Genomic DNA, 20,648 nt, shown 5'->3' on the forward strand with positions numbered 1-20,648 from the left:
ATGTAAATCTGTAGTATTTTCAAGATGGGAGTGATGTGCTCCCCTCATGTGGCCCCCACCAGCAATCTGGCTGCATTTGCAGTTTCTGAATACTAAGGGCAGCCGTATGCCAATCAGTTTGCAGTAATCCAATTGAGATGTGACCAAAACATGGATAACAGTGGCCGGATCTGCTTTTCCAAGAAAGGGCTGCATCTGGCGCACCAGCTGATGCTTGGGCAGTGACACTTCTGGCCACAGCTGCCATCTACCACTTTAGGGGCAAGATTGGATCCAGGAGCACCCTCAAGCTGTGCATGCACTCTTTCAGAAAGAGGGCTACCCCATCAAGAATAGGCTGAATTTCAGCTCTCCTACTACACATCAGCAGCTTTATATTATCAAAATAAAGTTTCAGTGTGCGAGTCCACATCTGGCCCATCACCCCCTAAAGACGGCAGTTCACAGTGTCCACCAACTCCCTGGAATCAGATGACATAGTGTGGTATAGCTGGGTGTCATCCACGTACTGGTTACACCTCAACTCGGATCCCCTGACAATCTCCATTGGAGGTTTTGTGTAGATGTTAAACAGCAGGCAGTATAGAATGCTGTGGGACCCCAAAACCTTGGATACCAAGAGATAGTCCCCTAGCAACACCTTCTGTACCCTCAACTTCAAGGAGAATCAGGGCTAGCACAATAAAGTGCTTTCCAACCCTTGCCCCAAGAGGCTGCCAAGAATGATAAAAATACTGCTTCCCCCTTCCTAGCTCTTAGCACAGTACACGGGGTGATTTTTCCTACTTAGGCAGGTACTTGTCATAGCACAAACTTCAATGTGACCCATCTGCAGACTCAGGTTTTTTTGTGTCCTCTGAGAGCACCAGGAGATTCAATAGTGTCCCATCATCCCCTCAGTCACAGTGCAGGTGCTACACCCAGTGTCTTATTTTAAAAATCGTGGTTGTCAAAGCTGAAGGAATGCTTTGTTTATTATTTCATTTTTATCAATATTGTTTTGAAAGGTCATTGAAGTGTTGCTTGAAGAAGATCAGGTAGCAACACAGCCCAGAAGGAATCTAAGATCGCGACCATCCAGTCTGTCTATTAGTGATAGATGCTTCCAGTTAAATACCAGTCTTCCATTCCTGAGTGGTAAGAGATTTTTCCTCTTCATTTGTGAGTGGGCAATGGAAACTCCTCATTTGGATAGTGCCACCATAGAATTATTGGTTTGTCTTGAATATGACTACATCACCATCAAGACACATTAGAACATATTTTTGGCATTTCATTCAATACATGGAGCTACAAGTTTCGAATAATCTAATAATCTTTAGAATAAGCTGGAAAGCATTGCACTATTGGAATCTTCAAAGGTCTCTCAAATTCAGATTGTTCTCTTAAAACATTTCTGCTTAGCTTCTTTTAAACTCATTGATGTACCTGCTAGTACTAGTCCAGGCAGGGCGCTTGCCACCCTTGGGGTGTCAGGCTCAATGATGTCCCCAAGAGGTCACAACTGCCAGGCAATAGGGGGCAGCTCCCCCTCTGCAGGTCTAGAGCAGTAGGCCTCAGACAGGCTATGGAGGAAGGGGGTTGCTTTACCCTTATCCTTTTTCCTGCTTGTGGCTCTTTGTAGGCTCACAGGCCAGCCAGCTTTCTCACCAGCCAGCCTCCTTGCCACCACTGACCTTCGTCCCTGGCCTGCTCCTGCCTTATAAAAGTTTTACCAGCCCTCTCTGGACCCACCCCTTTCTCCGTCCCTGATGTGATAAGGTCTGTCACGGGATTCTGCCCCCCTTCTCCCCCTTGCTTCCTTGGTGCCTCTATTCCTTCTTGTATTCTGCACGTGTCGCCTCTCTCTTCCAACGCCTCAGCCCCAGCTGCAGCTGTTTTGCCGTGTGTAGCCTACCTGGGCTGTGGGCTCTGTTGCAAGGGCTATGCAGACTTGTTGGAGGGGCCACCAGCCCACAGGGGTAGTCTTGTCCCCTGGGACACCTCTGACCAACCAATTGCCCAGCTGGGACCCAGACAGTGATAAAGAGGGAAACAATTCTTGTTGTTTTTCATCATTAATTTTTCATATATATGTACAAATGCTCTTCTCTTTTATCAGTTGTTTTAAATCCAACAGATTGACACAAATCCCACCCTTTATCTAAAGCAATCCCCAATGTATTTGATTTTTCTCTGTAAACTGTTTTATGAACTTTTATATTCTTTAAAAAATTTTCCACAGAAAAGGATTCCCAAGGATGTATTTCAGGGTTTATACTCTTTGTAAACTTGATCTAAGCCGGTAACACTGAGATATCACACAATCCTTTGTGTTTGTTTGAAAGTAAGCCCCACCACATTCAGTGGGATTTACTGTGAAGAATGTGTGCATAGGATTGCAGCCTTAATTCTGTATTCTTGTATCTGGTCTTTTTCCATGACAGATTTTTAAGGGGAACTTTAATTACTACTGTTCATGTAGAAATACAGTATTGTTTTCATTCTTTTTGCCCATTGAATAGAACTTGTAGTTGGGTACAGCATTATGTAGTGCTGGAAATCCACACCCACATTTACAGTATTCCCAGAGGCTATTCATCTATATCAATTTGAACTAAATTTTCACAATAGCAGCTGCCATTAATTGAGAGCTGCCATTATTTGGAACTGGTAGAGTTTGAAATGAAAATATCATCTTTATTGCTCCCTGTTTTTGCTTCTTAAGCAGAGTCTCATGTTATATGTGTGAATTTCTGAATACATGTTGATGTTTTCCTTCCTCTGTTCATTTAGTGAAAAACTGTTGTTTTTCTCTGATTGATTTTATAAGATGATATTGGTCTGATTTCTTGATTTTAAAAAATTGCGTGGGTTTTTTGAAACGTTCAGTGGGATTTACTGTCTAGGATGGAAATCTTAGAGCTCAGTCCTATCCCACACCACCATACAGAACGCAAGGCCTCGAGTGCAGTGGCTGCTGTATCTTCCCCAGCTGTCATGCCTCCCTGTGGCATGAGAGCTAAGTATAGAAAAACTGCTGCCTGGTCCCCTGTGGGACTCCTGAGATCTATGCCAGTTTTTTTGCTGGCTTAAATATGAGGAGAGTGCTGGGGCGGGGGGAGAATGACAGACCTGGATTTGGATGCTTGTACCACCCTGATCCCTGCCCCCTTTTGTGCTCTCTGTTGGCAGAAACCCACAGGTGGCTAATCTGCACAGTGCTGCTGGTGGCACATGGCCTTCTGGCTTTTGCATTGGCAGTAGTGCTCCGTAGACCGGTGGAAAGGTATACAATGTGGAAAGGTGTGCTGCAAAAATAGGATTGGGATATTAGTTTTTAAGATACTACAACACTCTCAGACCAACACAGGTATCCCTCTGGAACTTGCACCTTTGTGTAACTGAACACTTTTGGATAATGTATCATTCAGTTTAGTCTGTTCCTTGAACCTTTCAGCATTAAAAAAAAGTTCATCTGCATGGTGGTTGGTGTTCATTACCCTTATCTGTGAAACTGATTGATCTTCTGTATGTCCATAGGTTTTCATGGCCAGCAATAATCCAACAATTGAGCATATCCGGGTGGGAAGACCATGGCTGTGTCAAAGGATTAAAATCCATATTGTTAAAAAGGTCCAGCGTTTCGTTCTGTAGCTTTTCCAGAACTTCATCAGGGAATGGTTCTAGATAGGACATGTTGCTAGAAAGGAGGTCAGAAACAGCAGTTAATTGATTGCTCTTCTGATATTATCTTTTCATAAACCCTGCTTGATCAGCCACTATATATTTATTCAAAAAGCTATTCATTCTTTTGGTTATTATGGTTGTCATAATTTTGACATGGTGATTCAATGCAATGAGTCTAAAGGACTAGACAGCTGAGAGATCTTCCTTCTGTGGGAATTCAGCCAATCTAAACATTAATTCTTCAATCCCTGAGTTCAGAATGTCTTAATTATTTGTGGCCTCACTTATTAATTTGGTCATGTACGCTGACCTTCAGTTAACATGTTCAGGCATTAACATAAACACATTCAGACCACCCTCAGAACTTAGCTGTAGCTCAGATAAACTTGATCTTGAAGCTTTACCCTAAAGCAGGGGTCTCCAAACTTTTTGGCCAGAGGGCTGCTTGAAATATCTGGCACAGTGCTGAGGGCCGGGGAAAAAATTTAAATAAATGAATTAGAGTTGGAACTTAGATGAATGAATAAATGAATGAGTGGGCTTTCGCTCTGCCTCTCTGGCCCTCAGAACACCCTCCAGATGCAATCAGAGCACAGCTCTGGTCATGTTCAGTTGAGTGGGCCAGTGGCTTTCAGGGGACAAGAGGCTGGCTGCGGGTCGGATAGAGGCTTGCTGCGGGCCGCATCTGGCCCCCGGGCCGGGGTTTGGAGACCCCTGCCCTAAAGCATTTCCCGGCTTTGAGGCACTGTGAAGGCAGCAGTGTATGTATGTGCCTTGAGATACCTGTATGTTTTCCCCAGCAAGACAAATAGTATCATAGCATCACTGGGACAACAACACAGGGAAGGATTAGCTTCCATTCTTCCAATGTCTCTGTTTCAGTAAAAGCCAGAGTTTGCTTTTTTCACAGATCTCCTGCATTTTGTATAGCTTGGCCCTAACACATATTCATAGCGCAATCAGTGGTTTTTCTTTGTATATTTCCTTAGGTCGGAAAGTATCCTGTTTGCATATCTCACAAGCCCAGAGGCAGGCCTTGTTGTCTGTTCATGGGCTCCCTGAAAAGCCAAGTGACCTACACCTGGACAGAAGATACATCATCAGCGTGTGGAATGTCTGGCAACCTTCTAGTCCACAGAAAATTTTATTTTGTGAATCACAGGTACACTTTAATGACATCACACCATTGTTTCTTTGCAAAATCTGCCACATTCCGATGCAAATTGTCTTGTTTTACAAGTGAAAGGAGGATTGATTTGCTTCATACTATACTGAGGATTTTTAGCTTCCCAGTGGCACGCCCTTTCGCAAATGTACCGTAAGGCATGTTTGCGCGGGTTACTGCAGGACCATTCCCCTTGCTAGCCCAGCGCTAGCTGGCATTGGGCTAGTGCCAGGCAGGCACCCATCCTCCATGGTCGCACAGACTGCCGAGCCGTGGCACGGTAAGCGGGGGCGGGGACGGGGGCAGGAAGAAGGCGTTCTGGGGAGGTGGGCGGAGAGAGGGCAAGGAGGAGACATGACAGGGAGGCAGGAGGCAAGGTGGGAGGTGTGCCGAGGGGAGGGAGAGAGGCAGGTCCCGTGGAGCTCTACTCCACCGGATCCTGCGTGTTCGTGTGGGGCTCGGCGCCCTACACGAACGCCTTTTGGTTGGTGGTAACTTGAGTCGCCCCATTGTGGGGCTACTTCCCTTCTCCCAAGGTGCTGCCCGCAGTAGCCCAAGGCGCGCAGGGTCCAGCAGCAGCTGTTTTTGATGCTGTCGAAGCTGTGCACCCCGAGCGGCTCAGGATTGGTCTGTAAGGCTGGCCCATCACAGTCTTTGGATTGCACTCTTACAGGTTTACCATTGTAGATGGTGCCAGATGGGAAGCTTTCTGTTATTTTCTTTCTTTCAATTGGCTTATATTCCAACCTAGAATCTCTCATTCTTGTGAATATGAATGTCATGAAGAGGATGTAATAGCAGATCTAATTCTTTCTAATTTGTAATTGTGGGTTGTTTTGTTCTGCCATGTAGGTGACCTGTTGCTGCTTTAGTCCTAGCAAAGCTACTTTAGTGTTTGCTGGAACAGTTGATGGTTCAGTGCTGGTTTGGGATCTCAGAGAAGATTCCAGGATGCACCATTGCATAAAAATCAATGAAACAGACTGGACATTTCGATCTCCAACTTTCTCTACCGGTTAGTCAGCATGTCTTGAATGACATCATCACATGTGTTACAGACTGGTTGGGCAATACCATAATAGAGGAACACAGCTCATACATATAAAGTTCTTCTAATTTCATATTTGGGATTTTTTTTTAATTCCTTGCAAAAATGTGAGATATATGTGGTGACAAGATAAGCAAAAAGATGAACCTATGTTGTTTTAAATTGACTAAAGAAAAGTTAAGTTGCTATTAGCATTCTTGTAATAGAAAGGAAAATGTCTTACACTCTTCAAGCAATCTTGACACATGATATTCATCAGCAAAAAATTAAATAGTTTTTAATATACCTCTTAAACGAATGGCATCACCTGGCAGGACAAAGTTCCAAACAACACAGTCCTGGAACGTGCTGGAATCCCTAGCATGTATTCACTGCTGAAACAGAGACGCCTGCGTTGGCTTGGTCATGCCGTGAGAATGGATGATGGCCGGATCCCAAAGGATCTCCTCTATGGAGAACTCGTGCAAGGAAAGCGCCCTACAGGTAGACCACAGCTGCGATACAAGGACATCTGCAAGAGGGATCTGAAGGCCTTAGGGATGGACCTCAACAAGTGGGAAACCCTGGCCTCTGAGCGGCCTGCTTGGAGGCAGGCTGTGCAGCATGGCCTTTCCCAGTTTGAAGAGACACTTTTCCAACAGTCTGAGGCTAAGAGGCAAAGAAGGAAGGCCCATAGCCAGGGAGACAGACCAGGGACAGACTGCACTTGCTCCCGGTGTGGAAGGGATTGTCACTCCCGGATTGGCCTTTTCAGCCACACTAGACGCTGTGCCAGAACCACTTTTCAGAGCGCGATACCATAGTCTTTCGAGACTGAAGGTTGCCAATACAAATAAACGAATGGAAACAACAGAGGGAAAATGTAATGCTAACCCCTGCTAATTGGGCAAGGGGCACTTTTTAAGTGGGTGCTCCTCTTTTTTTAGCAGGGGGAGAGTAACTGGCCCACCTCACCCCAGCAGTGTCTGTTCTAGTGGCTGTCTGCTGGTATTCTTTTGCATCTTTTTAGATTGTGAGCCCTTTTGGGACAGGGAGCCATTTAGTTATTTGATTTTTCTCTAAACCGCTTTGTGAACTTTTAGTTGAAAAGCGGTATCTAAATACTGTTAATAATAATAAATAATAATAATTCCTTCCTTCTCAGGCATTTCATGATAACTTCTAGAAAAACTTATTCTAGTTCTTAAATACAGAAATTAAAGCTTGCTCTTAATATTTACTGATGAAGAGTATCCCAGATTGATACCATTGAAATTGGTACTTTCTGTTACAAAGGTTTTGCACTTACAGTACAATCCTATGCATGTTTGTTTGAAAGCAATCTCCATTGTATTTAGTGGTGTTTACTCTCAGGTAAGTGTGCATTAGTTTACAGCCTCATTGGCTTTTTCTGTTATGATTTACGGTAATAAGAAAAAAATATTACACTGTTTTCAGTAACTAAGCCTACCCCACTCACCCATCTTTTGTCCCTGATTGCAGTAATTCCTGATCTGATGCAACAATTTGATTTTTAAAATCACATTTAAAGAAGGTTTACAGTAATTTTTTTGTTCATCCCTTAACTATAGATGGTGTATTTGCCCCAGTAAACCATACCTATCCTGTCCTGACAATAGAACCTGTGTCAACCTCAGTCTTTAAGGAGCAGAATTGTGGGCTTTCCTATCTCTCATCTCAGGAAGGTAAGTGAAGTACTACCGAAAAGGCTGCTTTGTTTAGGGGAATTAGTATATTAGCCTTTTGGAAACTCTTAGGATCGCAGGCTGGATAGCAAGACAGCGTGAAGCAAAGAACTCCCTTGTTTAGCTTAAAGAGGAGACTGGGAGAAAGGTAACTTTCAATCAAAGGATTATATTTTTATTGCAAAAACACACAAAGGTACACATAATACACATGGAGAATTGATAAGTCTAGATTTCTAGTACTTGTGTCTAGTGAACCTAGCTTGTGGTGGCTGCATGTGCTATGTATTTGGGTGCATCCGAAAAGGAATCAGAAACGGATAGGGTGTAGGGAAGTATTTTAGGGGTTCCTTAATCTGCCAAACCCAGTTGCTGACTAAAGATGGGGAAGAAGGGGAGAAATAGGTAGGATGGAAGGGAGATTTAGACGCAAGATATATTTACCTGTCCGGGGGGGGCAGTTGGGGGAAGAGTCCCGTGTAGGACCACTCCCGCAGGAGGGCAGTCAGAGAGAGAGAGACATGTGCTCGGAGCTTCCTCTTAAGGGATTGTGTGTGACCTGGAAGCACATGCTCAGTATACTCACAATGGTACACGTGGAGTATGTGATGAACCGGAAGGAAGTCAGCTTACCAGCCAGGCTGACCTTCTGGGGGGAAGGAGGCAATCTGCATAAGGTGCTTAAGAGTACAACAAAAGAAGAATAGACCTTTTCCTCCGGAGGTGCAGGCTGGTTTTGCATAATCAGGAGACATTCCTAGACTGGAGGAGGGGATGCAATCACAACTTGTGACCTTTACCAGGATTTTTTTGGAAATTGGGCTTGTTTGCTTGGCCAGTATGATATCTTAGTCCATAATATATATACAAAATCACAACTTGGAAGGGAAAAGGGGATTTTCACATAACAGTACTCTGTTGATCAGCAAATGTTATTTAGAGGGGCTGGTTGTGTCTCCTGTTGCTATTTTGGAATTTCCTGCTCAGAGATGCTGATCTGGCCAGCTCTTTCAAAGATTAGTTAGGGGTCTGCTACTGCTATTGAATTTCACCGTTGAGTTTTTTTCCTGATGTTTTGAAATATTTTAAGTTGTTTTTCTGTGAACAAACTTGAAATCCTTTGCTATATGGTAAGGCAACATACAAATTTAATAGACAAATAGATGAACAATATTGTTTCAGTGTTTTGAAAAACATTATAAAGGTCTTGTGCAAGTACCTTTTTCTCTGAATTGTGTTATGGTGCTCTTGGGTGGACAAAATTAAATAAGACTGCTCACCTGTAGTTTATGCAAATATCAAATTACAGAGATGCTTTCTTTTCCCTACAGAAATGTTAGGACTTTCATTTCAGATTGCCTCAATGGATGAAAATGGAACTCTTAGTCTGTGGGTGAGTACAGATTTGTGACTCTGGATTTTTGCAACTAGATTTAAGGTGCTTCTGCAGGATTCCAAGTGGCTCCCCATACATGTGAATCATCAGGGATAATCCAAGTGGGCCCCAGGAAGCCAAGGGCCCTCAGCCAGGACCTGATTGGCTGACATCTTATGTTGCCTATGTCCCACTGTACTACCCACCTTGGGAACACTCATATATTCCTTTTCAAAACAATTTCATTAGATTTCTAGGCCACTATAAAGAATAACCAATTATCTTACAGAACTAGACTCCTGTTTATGTTATAGTGATACTTTTTATTATGGTGGGCAGGTACATTTTATATGAGATTAATAATTAGAAAAATGTTCCAAAAGGATAGTCTGTTTGAGCATCAGGTGAGCAAAATCACAGCCAACGAAATAGGTAAGAAAAACTGACCTGCGGACATATTTATTGGGAAATACCTGCTTTAATAGGCAGCAGGTGAAGAACCAATGCAATATAGGATTTAGCTGCCAGAAATATTGAAAAGCTGCAGTAGCAGTATTTTACAGAATATTTGTACCATATATCTTTTTTGTCATTTCTTGTTCTTTCTTAGGTAGTAGTTGAACTTCAGAAAGGGGATTTAGCTGGCTCACAAAGTGACTTGGGTAAGTACTTTGTATAGCTCATTAGAGAACCTGCTATTCATGGGTGAGGGAGAAGAAGTAGAAGAACAACAGAAGAGCATCAGTGATAAACATAGAAGTAAAAATTTGGACAGGGACAAAACCAGAAACACTCCAAGTAGTCTTAGATCGACTGTGGAGTTGTGTACAACCGGGGACGGCAGAAGGTAAATTGAGATCTACTGGTAGGTCTGTGAGTTCTCCACCTGTAAAATATATTTATTGGTTGCATTTTACCAGGTATTTGTGACCCATTTTAGAATCCTTGATCTGTACTCAAATGAAGATTTGTATTTATAGATGCAGATTGTCCTAGTGTATGGTTGATGGGGTAATTTGTTCCACCTTGTTATCTTCCATTCTGCTTTGCATTCCCATCTCACTCTGCAGTTTGGCATCTGCTCTGGCTAGATGACCTCAAGAGTTACATAAAGTCACTCCTGCAGCCTGGAATTCAGCCTGCTCCAAAATACAATACTTATGTGAAATATCACTCTAAGTGTTGAGATGATATTCTCTACCAAACTTGCTTTGTGGAACTAACCTGAATATTGAATGCATGTGTGATTTCTGTTTGTTGTTTGGGAGTTCCCTGGCACCTACCTAATTCGAAAGCAATATGTGACCGCATTATTACTGTAAAGTTTTACTGTAGAAGGATGCCTGTTGGTGATTTGTATTTATAGGGGAAAGCAGCTGTTCTTATTCATCTCAACATAGCATCGCTCTCAGTGGCTGCTTGCTGGTGTCTCCCTTCTGTGTTTCTGAAATTGTGAGCCCTTTTAGGACAGGGAACCATCTTATTCCTTTTGCTATGTAAACTGCTTCAATAACTCTTTCGTGTTGAAAGGCAGTATATAAATATGCTAAATAAATAATATCATTATTACTACTACTTTCAGGCTTGATTCCTGGGGGGAAAATAAAGTTGGTTCATAGCTCTACAGTTCAACTGAATTGCAGGTAAATACATTTGTGTACATAATGATATGTTTCTTCTTGAAGTAAACTTTCCCTATAACCAAGCACAATCTCTCGCTTTTTTTAGTGTTATTGGTAGTTCAGCTAGGTAGTTGTATATGCATACTTCTCAGAAGTTTCCCTAGTCCTAGCGAAGAGTGAAAGCTGTTGAGATTATAAGCCTCTTGCCTTAAATCAGGGGTGCTCACACTTTTTTGGCTCGAGAGCTACTTTGAAACCCAGCAAGGCCCGGAGATCTACCAGAGTTTTTTTTACAATGTTCACGCCATCATAACATAAAACATTTATGTGTACAATGTATGTTGGTGTACCTTGAGCCCCACTGAGTATAACAGGACTTACTCCTGAGTAGACATGCCTAGGATTAGGCTGTGAGGCTGCAATCCTAGCCACACTTACCTGGGAGTAAGCCCCATTGAGTACAATGGGCCTTACTCCCGGCGTTTCCTCCCAGAGGCACCTGAAGGGAGGGGTCGGCACTCCGCAATCTACTCATTTTGCCTCGTGATCTACCGGTAGATCGCGATCCACCTATTGAGCACCCCTGCCTTAAATGCATCTAAAGATATGGATGTGGTTTTTTCCCCCTAGCAAACCTCGTTGCTGTTAGTGAAGTAACAAAATGGGGTGGGAGAAGAATTCCAATCTAGTTATACCTCTTTTTTCTTTTTGCATTTCCCCAGCTTTCCCCCAAAAGATGTGAAGTGCCTGGGGGCACCCCAGACACTGAATATTAAATTTCTGCCTTCTAACCCTAATCATTTCGTTGTTGGGACAGATGTTGTGAGTAATGCTCCAAATTTAATTCCACTACTGCTTCCTACTACTGTAGATTTGGTTTCATTAACTGTAATGATAACAATCTCTAAATGTGCTTTTGAGGTTCTTGTTACAAATTACTGCGTTTTTAAGTCTGAATAAAACCAACAGCTCTCTGTAGAATATTCCTCATAATTTTTCACTTAACATAGCAGAGTTAATAAGATAATTTTTAAAAAAGTGTTTGCTTTACAGGCCCTAGTGAGTCATGGTACAAGGCATGAACTGAGAATACCTCCCAAGTGGTTCAAACCTCAGCAGGCGGGACCAAGATCAACCCGAGTCAATGCAATTGATTTTTCCCCCTTCGGCAAGCCAATATTTTTGGTATGGATGCTCTTCTGCTTTTCATAGTCTAGATTACACAGGCCAACACACATTTTGCTTCCTTAAACATTACACCAATTCCTGGGGATATTTGGGGTGCTGATTCCAAAAATGGCATCGGTTTTGCCCTATCACGTCTAGTTTTGGAGACACGGCATAGCCTCTTTAGTGAATGGTTCAAGCAGCTTCCTCATGAGGAAGCCTACACCATGGCTTCAATTTTGTAGGCCTGTGTTATCAATGTTGTATAATATAGCTGAGGGTGAAATGTATTACAGTTGGCTTTAAGCTATTTGTGGCTATAAAGAATGTATCTTGTGGTGGAAATGCACTGCATTTCTGTATTAAATTTTGCAAGATACATGAAAATCAACTTTGAACAGCATAAACTCCCTCCAGCCTCCACTATCACATCACAAACTACTGTTTAAATTATCCTCCAGTCTAAAGTATTATATATCTCATTGGCCCTGGAGTGCTTGTCTGTGTTTGTTCTTAAATAGCAACTGTGCAGGAAGGGATCAGGACCCTTTGTGGTTTCAATCTGGATCAATTAACTTAAGATTGCAGTGCCTATGACGTAGTTGATGTAACACATAGTTTGACACCCCATTTCAAAAGAGGTTTGCCATCTACAGGGTTGGAGGACTGATAAGTGGGGATCCAGTTTTCCCTTGAGTATGTGGCACTACTTGCGCAGTTCTTTAGATTGTCATAAGCTTTACCTTAGAGGTTGTAGTTAACTGTAAAACCATTTCTGGTTTCTTTAGAACAAATTTGACTTTTGAAGGAGTAAGGGGAATGATGAATTGGTAATGGCATAATTTTTCTTTTGTGATTTTCAGGTGGGCTGTTCAGATGGAAGTATAAGATTGCATCAGATGACTTCTGAGCTTCCTCTCATGCAATGGAGCAACAGCACCATGGGGCAACCAATCATTGACCTCCAGTGGGCTCTGACCAGACCTGCTGTGTTTTTTGTTTTGGATGCAATGTCTGTTGTTTACATTTGGGACTTGCTGGAAAATGACTTGTCACCCGTAGCCAAGCAACCTATCCAATCAGATAAGTATGTCTATAACACTCTGGCTAGACTGCAGTCATACAAAGTCAACATAGGGCGCATGGTGCTCCCTTGATAAACTGTTGATCCTTGTAAAATGTCTTTTTTCATTAATGCATCTAAATTTATTCCCAGTCCAGGTGATCACTATGTTTGGAAGGGATTTGTCCCTTTTTCAGATTGGCTGAAAATGTGTTGCTGGGAGATTTTCTCCTCTCCACAAATGTATTATAAAGAGTACTCTCTTCAACAAGCTGATTTTAAGTACTGTGTTACAGACAATGTTTGATTGCATTGCGTCCCACCTAATTGGGTGCATTTGGGTCCCACCTTATTTCTCCTAATAGTGTTATAAGATGAACACTCAAGAACTATTTTATTCTATTTATTAAGCTGCTAAGAATATTTAATGAATGAGCTGTGAATTCAGAAGACCCTAGTTCAAATTTGTCCTCCTCCATCATGGCTCCTGCTCCATGCCTTACTAGGTAGCCTAACTGTTGTCCAATCCTGCCATCTGCAGTATGATAAATGGTAGCACTGACCTACCTTACAGAGGTGTTGTAAAGTCTATTGAGATAATGTAAGTGAAGTACTTTGGACCATCTAAAGTGCTGCATGAATAATTGGCCGCAATTAATCATGTTATACTGAAAAGGAAATATAATAGATTACTTTTTAATACCATAATATTAGGTAAACAGTGTACCAGAGTGGGAAGTGGGGGGGGGGAGAGATCCTCCTCCTGTCCATGCAGGTGTTTACCTGGCTTGCTGCTCCAGTGGCAGAGGGTGGTGGCGTAGCTGGAGGGGGGCAGAGCAGCCAGTCCGGCGGGGGGGGCTCAGTGGGGCGGGCAAGCAGCCCCTCCCTTCGGAGCCATTCTCTGTGGCCATATAGCTCCGTTTTGCTTCCTCTACTGGGAATGGCTCTGAAGGGAGGGGCTGCTTGCCCACTCCCCTCCAGCTACGCCACTGGCAGATGGATAGGGTTTGGAAAGAGGGAGACAAGTGGATGAGAGGGAGGAGGCTTTGAGGCTCACTTGGGGGTGATGTAGGAATGATTGAAACCTGTAGCACTCCTGATGACATCATTGGAGGTCACAACAGGGCCCTATATGTCATGGAAAGAAGTTATTTTCCAAGTTTGGGAAGAGATGGTGTAGTTTTCGGAGCCTGAATGGACATGTTCATCCTATTGCTGATCTAGCTTGTCATTACAAAGCATTTGAGATGTTCATGTGAATTGAAAAATGAAAGCACAGGATCGGTTTTCTCCATTATAATCCAGGGGCAGGAGAAATGTCGTTTCCAGGAACCTCCCCTGCTACAAACTCCTTTGTAAATGAGAGGGATTGCGAATGAGAGGACATTTCTTGTTTTTGCACAAGTTGCCCTCTTTGATGTTGCTCAGAAGTTCTCACAGGTCGAGACCTTTCTTAAACACAAGTTCTTTTTTTCCTCCCCCTCTCAGGGTTATAACTATGGCTGTACTGGGTGAGCCTGAAAAACCGAATGGTCTCCTGGGGATTGCACTGGCCAAAGAATCTGGAATAATAGACATTAAGTATGTAAAGAAGAAATGGGCGCTACCTCAGCCAGAAGAGTCTGAGAAATTAAACTTACTTTTACAGCAGGCCTTGTAAAATACAGTCCAATGCCTTTCTAGGAATGATACCAAAATATATGACGGTAGAAGTATTTGTTAATATGTGGGTATATTTGAGATATCTCTTGGGTGAAAGATAGAATTTCATATTTTTTCAATCATTTTTGTAAATAGTATTTATATATTTTTAAAGTGATCATCACAGTATTTGAGCTTGAGATGTAATATTTTATCAAACATATAACATAGGATAAATATGTATAAAATATAAAAGGGGATATAAATCTATTTATGTTTTATTCCAAACATGTATTTACTTCTAATATGCTATGCATTGTAAACATTTGTAGATATTTTGGAATAAAACTGTGAGCATTCCTATGAAATGTGGGTACAGTATATATATTTTTAAAAATTTCCTAACTGAAATTCAAAAATTGCATTTATTATCCACATGAAAGTAATACATCTGATTTGCTGGTATTTGAAGAATTTTTATCAAATTCAGCTTACTTTGGTACTAGCTCAGATTTGCCATTTGTGTGCTTCTCTTTTTGGGCTAGATGCCACCCCCACTCTGTCTTCTACATAGCACAGACAATAGAGGGCAGGAAACATCAAAAAGTTATCTTTCTGTATTTCATTTATAAAATGGGAATGTGAATAAGAACAGAAAATCAAGTATCTAGCACAGTGATTTTCAATCTTTTTCATCTCATGGCACACTGACAAGGCACTAAAATGGTCAAGGCACACCACCAGGTTTTTTACAATTGACAAGGCACACTATGTTGCCAGTGTGGGCTCACATCTCCCATTGGCCTTATTAATAAATGACCTTCCCCCAAATTCCTGTGGCACACCTGTGGACCACCCACGGCACACCAGTGTGCCACAACACAGTGGTTGAAAATGGCTGATCTAGTAAGTCCTATGGCTCACAGGAACTATGCAAACTCTAGATCTCACTGCTTTTGGATTTATCCAGATTTTTAGCAGCCTCACTTTGTCAACATCTTGCTATAGTTGTCTCCTGCATTCTTCATCCTGATTTAGCAGCAACGATCTGTGCGCAGAACCAAATGACCACCTGCTTCTTTCTGAATCAGAATCCAAACTACATTAGGTTGATATGAACACGGATCTGCTTGCTCACTGGTTCTTCCAGCAATCACGGCTGTGTGCAGTTCCTGATACTGGATCTGGGACTGTATGTGCGGAACCAAACAAATAAAGACTGGATGGAAATGGACGTCCAGATGCAATCTGGTTTATGCAATCCCATCAGCTTCCTTAGAGTGAATGGAGAAGTTACTTCCCATCTGGTATCACAAGACAGATGAGAATATGCACCCTGTACTCATTCTGGAGCCATTATTACTAGTTCAGTGCAAAACCTTGATGAATTGCTACACTGGGTCCTTCAAAGATAATGTGAGGAGAATCATTTTTTTTCTCCTAATTAAACTTCTTCAGAGTTTAACACCAAAAACACTTTTTTTCTTTAAAAAAATTAAGTTCCAACTGAGATGGTATACAGCAGGGGTCTCCAAACCCCGGCCCAGGGGCCAGATGCGGCCCACAGCAAGCCTCTTTCCGGCCCGCGGCCAACCTCTTGTCCCCTGAAAGCCTCTGGCCCACTTAATTGAACATGACCAGAACTGTGCTCTGATTATGTCTGGAGGGTGTTCTGAGGGCCAGAGAGGTAGAATGAATGAGCCCATTCATTCATTTATTCACTCATCTAAGTTCCATCTCTGATTTATTTAAATTTTATATTTAAATTGTTTTTCCAGCCCTCCACACCACACCAGATATTTGATGTGGCCCTCTGGCCAAAAAGTTTGGAGACCCCTGGTATACAGCAATACCTTGCACTTTCATTTGTTTAGGGAGCAGAGCATGGATGAAAGTGAACAATGGATGAATGTCAAAACATAGCCTTATTTAGCTTGCAAATTTATTTTGGCCAGTGAAAAATGTAAATAACTAATTATATAGCACATGCAAATGTGTGTGAAACCTAACTACCCTGAAATAAAAAGAAAATAAACATAAGAACATCAACAAACATCATGGAAGGTTGGATGAAATCAGACAGAAGAGGAAAGCATATGGATGAAATTTGAAATGTTATAACTGAAAGTGGTTGAAAGAGCAAAGCAATGTAAGCCAAGTGGATGAAAGGCCGGGTGTGTCTGTAATGTCCAGTTATCTGGAATTAGTCATGGGGCTTGAAAGAGGGGTGGTACTGATCCCTGCAACACTTTGGGACAATCTATACCCATATGTGGGAAAAGCTGGGATAGAGGGAGCTGGTGTCAGCTTGTCTTAAGAGGTCAGAGCACTAGAAGAGTCACCAGCTGGAAGGAGATTGCTTCAGCATCTCCTGTCTGGAAGATAGTGACATTAGCCCACCTCTCATGGGTTCCAAACCATTTGAGAAAGAAACCTTGGTGCATGTGTAGGGTGCACAAGGTTATTTAGCCATTTGGGAGAGAACATCACCTTCAATCTGGTTCTTGGAGAAGAGCAAGTTGAGAGGCCCATAGAAGAGGAGGAGGAAAAGAATGGTCCTTGACTCCTCCCCTTTAGTTTGAGGCATTGGGGTCAGGATTAGCCCAGACAATAATTCAAAGCTTGGATATCTTATTGTCAACTAGTTGATATTTTATTCTCAATTCTATGTAATTATCTCAATCTTAAATAGTCTTGTCCAGAAGAGGGCACCAAGCCTTTTTAATAAACAGGCCGCCTATGCAAAATGAATGTAAGGCTAAGAAAAAGCTATGCATATGTGACAAGCACACACATCAGAGAGAGAGATAAACCTTGACTGTTCTTGAATGTTGGCTCCCCAAGTCATGTTTTCTTCACATATACATTTGTCAAAGATAGGTTAAAAATACTTCCAAAACTATTGTCATCTTTCACTTTCAACTGAACAGCTGCTGATTAAATTATAAATCAAGTATATGGAATTAGATGAGTCCATATATGTGCCTAACATTAAAATAAAGCCACAGTTTGCTTACAAATATGTAAGCTTGAAAACAAGGTAAAATGCCAGAGTTAGCAGACATTTACATTTTTGGACAGTAACTTGGCTTTCGCTTACTAAACTTCAAAGCCTTTTTGTGCTTTAAAGATAATATAGTTTGTTTTCTTCCCATTACATCAGCCAAAGAAGTAGAAAAACTAGAAAGAGATTAATACAATGTGACTCATTAACCCCTTGATTCCCTTGCACTAGAGTTTCAAGGAAAGAAATTTCAAGCAATTGCCCTGGACCTTCTCATCATGGAATGGTGGAGTGGGTAGGACCATGTGCATTTCATTTTAATCAACTTTTTTTTTTATTTTTTAAAAAGAGGAGAACAAGGAGATTTTCAGAGCTTGTCTAGAACAACCTGCATTTTAGAGTTAGACTTTCAAGTGGAGCTAGAACAACATGCATTTTATTTTAATCTTTCAGATTCACACATGTGGAACATGAATATCTCTCCCAGAACAAGATCAAAAACCAGTTCCAGCTGTTATCAGTCCACAGCAGTGGTTCTAAAACTTTTTAGCACTGGGACCCCCTTTTTATAATGGCAATGTGTTGGGACCCACTGGAAATGATGTCATTAACCTAGTAGTGATGTCATTGCTGGAGGTGATGTCATCAAGCAAGAAAATTTTTAACAGTCCCCTAGGAAGTGGGCTGTGTCAGAAGGCCAGGTGTGGAGCCAGGGGGGAGGATGATGACCAGAGGGGAGGATGGAGACCCCCCATGCCATCCCTGCCTCCAGGAGAGCAGAGCGAGGCAGAGAGGGCCCCCGCTGTCCCCTAGGGAGTGGGCCAGGGACAGGGGAGGGCAGCAAGATGCAGCTGTGGTGCCAGGAGGGAGGGAGGGGCAGGATGAGGACCAGAGCGGAAGGTGGAGACCCTTTGCCCCTCCCCCCCAGGGGAAGCAGAGTGGGGTGGAGGGGGCACCAGCCCAGTCCAAACCCCCCCCCCCCGCCAGGTGAGGAGGCTGCAGGGGGTGCAGGGGCTGTTGCAGCTGCAGGGGCTGCCTGGCTCCAACCCTCTGCAGAGCAAAAGGAGGCTGGTCCTGACTGGGGGGGGGGGGGCTGGGTCCCTGCCCAGATGAGGGGAGGAGGCTGCAGGGGGGCAGGTCCTGGCTGGGGGCGCTGGGTCCCTGCCCAGGTTAGCAGAGGAGGCTGCGGGAGGTCCTGGCTGGGGGGGCTGGGTCCCTGCCCAGGTTAGCAGAGGAGGCTGCAGGGAGAGTTAACTATACAGGAAGAGCCCTGCTGGATCAGGCTGAGGGCCCAGTCCAGCTCCCTGCCTCTCCCAGCGGCCCATCCTGTGGCAGGGAGTTCCACAGACTAACCATACAGTGTCTTCCTGTGTAGTTAGTCTATGGAACTCCCTGCCACAGGATGGGCCGCTGGGAGAGGCAAGGAGCTGGGTGTGGGGCCTTTTGCCTGACCCAGCGGGGCTCTTCCTATGCAATTGGTCCCTGCCTCTCTCAGCGGGCCATCCCGTGGCAGGGAGTTCCATAGTCTAACTATACAGGAAGAGCCCAGCCGGGTCAGGCTGAGGGCCCGGTCCAGCTCCCTGCCTCTCCCAGCGGCCCATCCCGTGGCAGGGAGTTCCGCAGGCCGCCGACACTCCGGGTCAGGAGCCGCTGAGCGCGGGCAGCGCAGCGAGGAGCGCCCGGCCCCGGAGGGCTGCTGCGGGCGGGGCTGCGCAGGGCGCCTCGCTCGCCCCCCCCCCGCGTTCTGCGCGCCTGAAGGGGCCGCAGGCAGCAGCTGCTCCGGGCCGGCCGCGCGTGGACTACCGGGGAAAACCGACCTGTGTCTACAGTCACGTACCGGGTTCGGGCGTCGCGGCCCCGCGCGCGCAGGAGGGCGGCCGGAGGAGCGCGAGCTCCGCCACTCCGCGTCGAGCCTGCGCGTGTGCCTCCCGCTGGGGGGGCGGCCGGCGGGTCCTCGAGTGCACAGGGGACCCACCCGGGCGGTGCCCCTCCGCCCGGGCCCTTCCCTTTTGCGCTGCGGGGGGGAAGGAGGGAGGGAGCCGCCCAGGACCACCCGCAGCCTCCTCTCCTGGCCCGGGCAGGAGCAGCCCCCCCCCCAGGCAGGACCTGCAGCCTCCTCCCCTCACCTGGGTAGGGAGCCAGCCCCCCCCCCGGACCTGCCCGTACCCCCGCAGCCTCCTCAGCTCACCTGGACAGTGAGCCAGCCCCCCAGCCAGGCCCCCCCCCCCGCAGCCTCCAGACAGGAGATGCTGAAGCAATCCCCTTCCAGCTGATGACTGGAAGGATGATGAGCCAGCCCCCCAGCCAGGTCCAGCCCCTGCGTCCCCTGCAGCCTCCCCCCTCACCTGGGCAGGGACCCAGCTCCCCCCCCCCAATCAGGACCAGCCCCCTGCAGCTTCCTCCCCTTTCCTAGGCAGGGAGCCAGCCCACCTCCAATCAGAACCAGCCCCTCCCCCCCCACAGGGAGTTCCGCAGACCAATTGTGTAGGAAGAGCCCCGCCGGGCCAGACCTAGGGCCCAGACTAGCTCCCTGCATCTCCCAGTGGCCCATCCCGTGGCAGGGAGTTCTGCAGACCAATTGCGTAGGAAGAGCACCGCTTCCTGGATAGTGGGAAAGCTTCCTCAGTGCCCAGGGACGCTGGCTCTCTGTGTGTATGTTATATACATCGTTATCAGGTTGGCCAACTCTTCAGTCAAGAGAGTCACAGGCTGATTCTCCAGGAGGCCAGTGAACATCTCTGAATGGGACATTAATGGCTGGAGTGCCCTGTATGCAGGAGGCTGTAAGAGTTTTGTGAGCTGGCCTGTTCCTGGGTGGAGGGGCTGAGATGAACACCTCTTGGTGTACTTCTCTGTACTTTTTCACTTATCAAGCAGTTCCAGAATGAGAGCAAGAGCAAGAGGAATGGAGAAGCTGGGAGGGAAGGAGCCCACAGCAGGAGCCAGCCCTGTGAGTGCAGTTTCTCACAGTTTATGATATACCAGAATGCTCTGCTATTTATTGCCACCTGTACATTTGTTAAAAGAGCAAATATCACAAAGCTGTAAGTCTCCAGCAATCTGTCCTCCAAAGAGAATCTGATAAGCGCTGCCTCTGGAACTTCTCACTGTGTGGGGAAGCAGTGGTGTTCCCAGAAGAGGGGCTGCCTCAAGGAGCCGTGTAAGCTGCCCCTTCTCCTTGCCTTCCGAGCCATTTTGGGCTTCAGTTG

General features: G+C 44.8%; 1 protein-coding gene across 1 annotated transcript in view; it reads left to right on the top strand.

The window, feature by feature from the left end:
* The window catches only part of DYNC2I1 (dynein 2 intermediate chain 1), a 34,766-nt gene extending 20,055 nt beyond the window's left edge, over window positions 1–14,711 (top strand). Inside the window, exons 15-25 of the mRNA XM_066627571.1 lie at window positions 1,008–1,137; window positions 4,659–4,831; window positions 5,687–5,849; window positions 7,454–7,567; window positions 8,899–8,960; window positions 9,553–9,604; window positions 10,525–10,585; window positions 11,287–11,386; window positions 11,618–11,749; window positions 12,595–12,818; window positions 14,283–14,711. Of these exons, the coding sequence (XP_066483668.1) occupies window positions 1,008–1,137; window positions 4,659–4,831; window positions 5,687–5,849; window positions 7,454–7,567; window positions 8,899–8,960; window positions 9,553–9,604; window positions 10,525–10,585; window positions 11,287–11,386; window positions 11,618–11,749; window positions 12,595–12,818; window positions 14,283–14,454 (1,383 nt within the window). The 3' untranslated portion in view covers window positions 14,455–14,711. The remainder of the gene's footprint in view (window positions 1–1,007; window positions 1,138–4,658; window positions 4,832–5,686; window positions 5,850–7,453; window positions 7,568–8,898; window positions 8,961–9,552; window positions 9,605–10,524; window positions 10,586–11,286; window positions 11,387–11,617; window positions 11,750–12,594; window positions 12,819–14,282) is intronic.
* The last annotated feature ends 5,937 nt before the right edge of the window (window positions 14,712–20,648 follow it).

This window comes from Tiliqua scincoides, chromosome 5 (genome assembly GCF_035046505.1).
Source record: "Tiliqua scincoides isolate rTilSci1 chromosome 5, rTilSci1.hap2, whole genome shotgun sequence".
Classification (NCBI taxonomy): Eukaryota; Metazoa; Chordata; class Lepidosauria; order Squamata; family Scincidae; genus Tiliqua; species Tiliqua scincoides.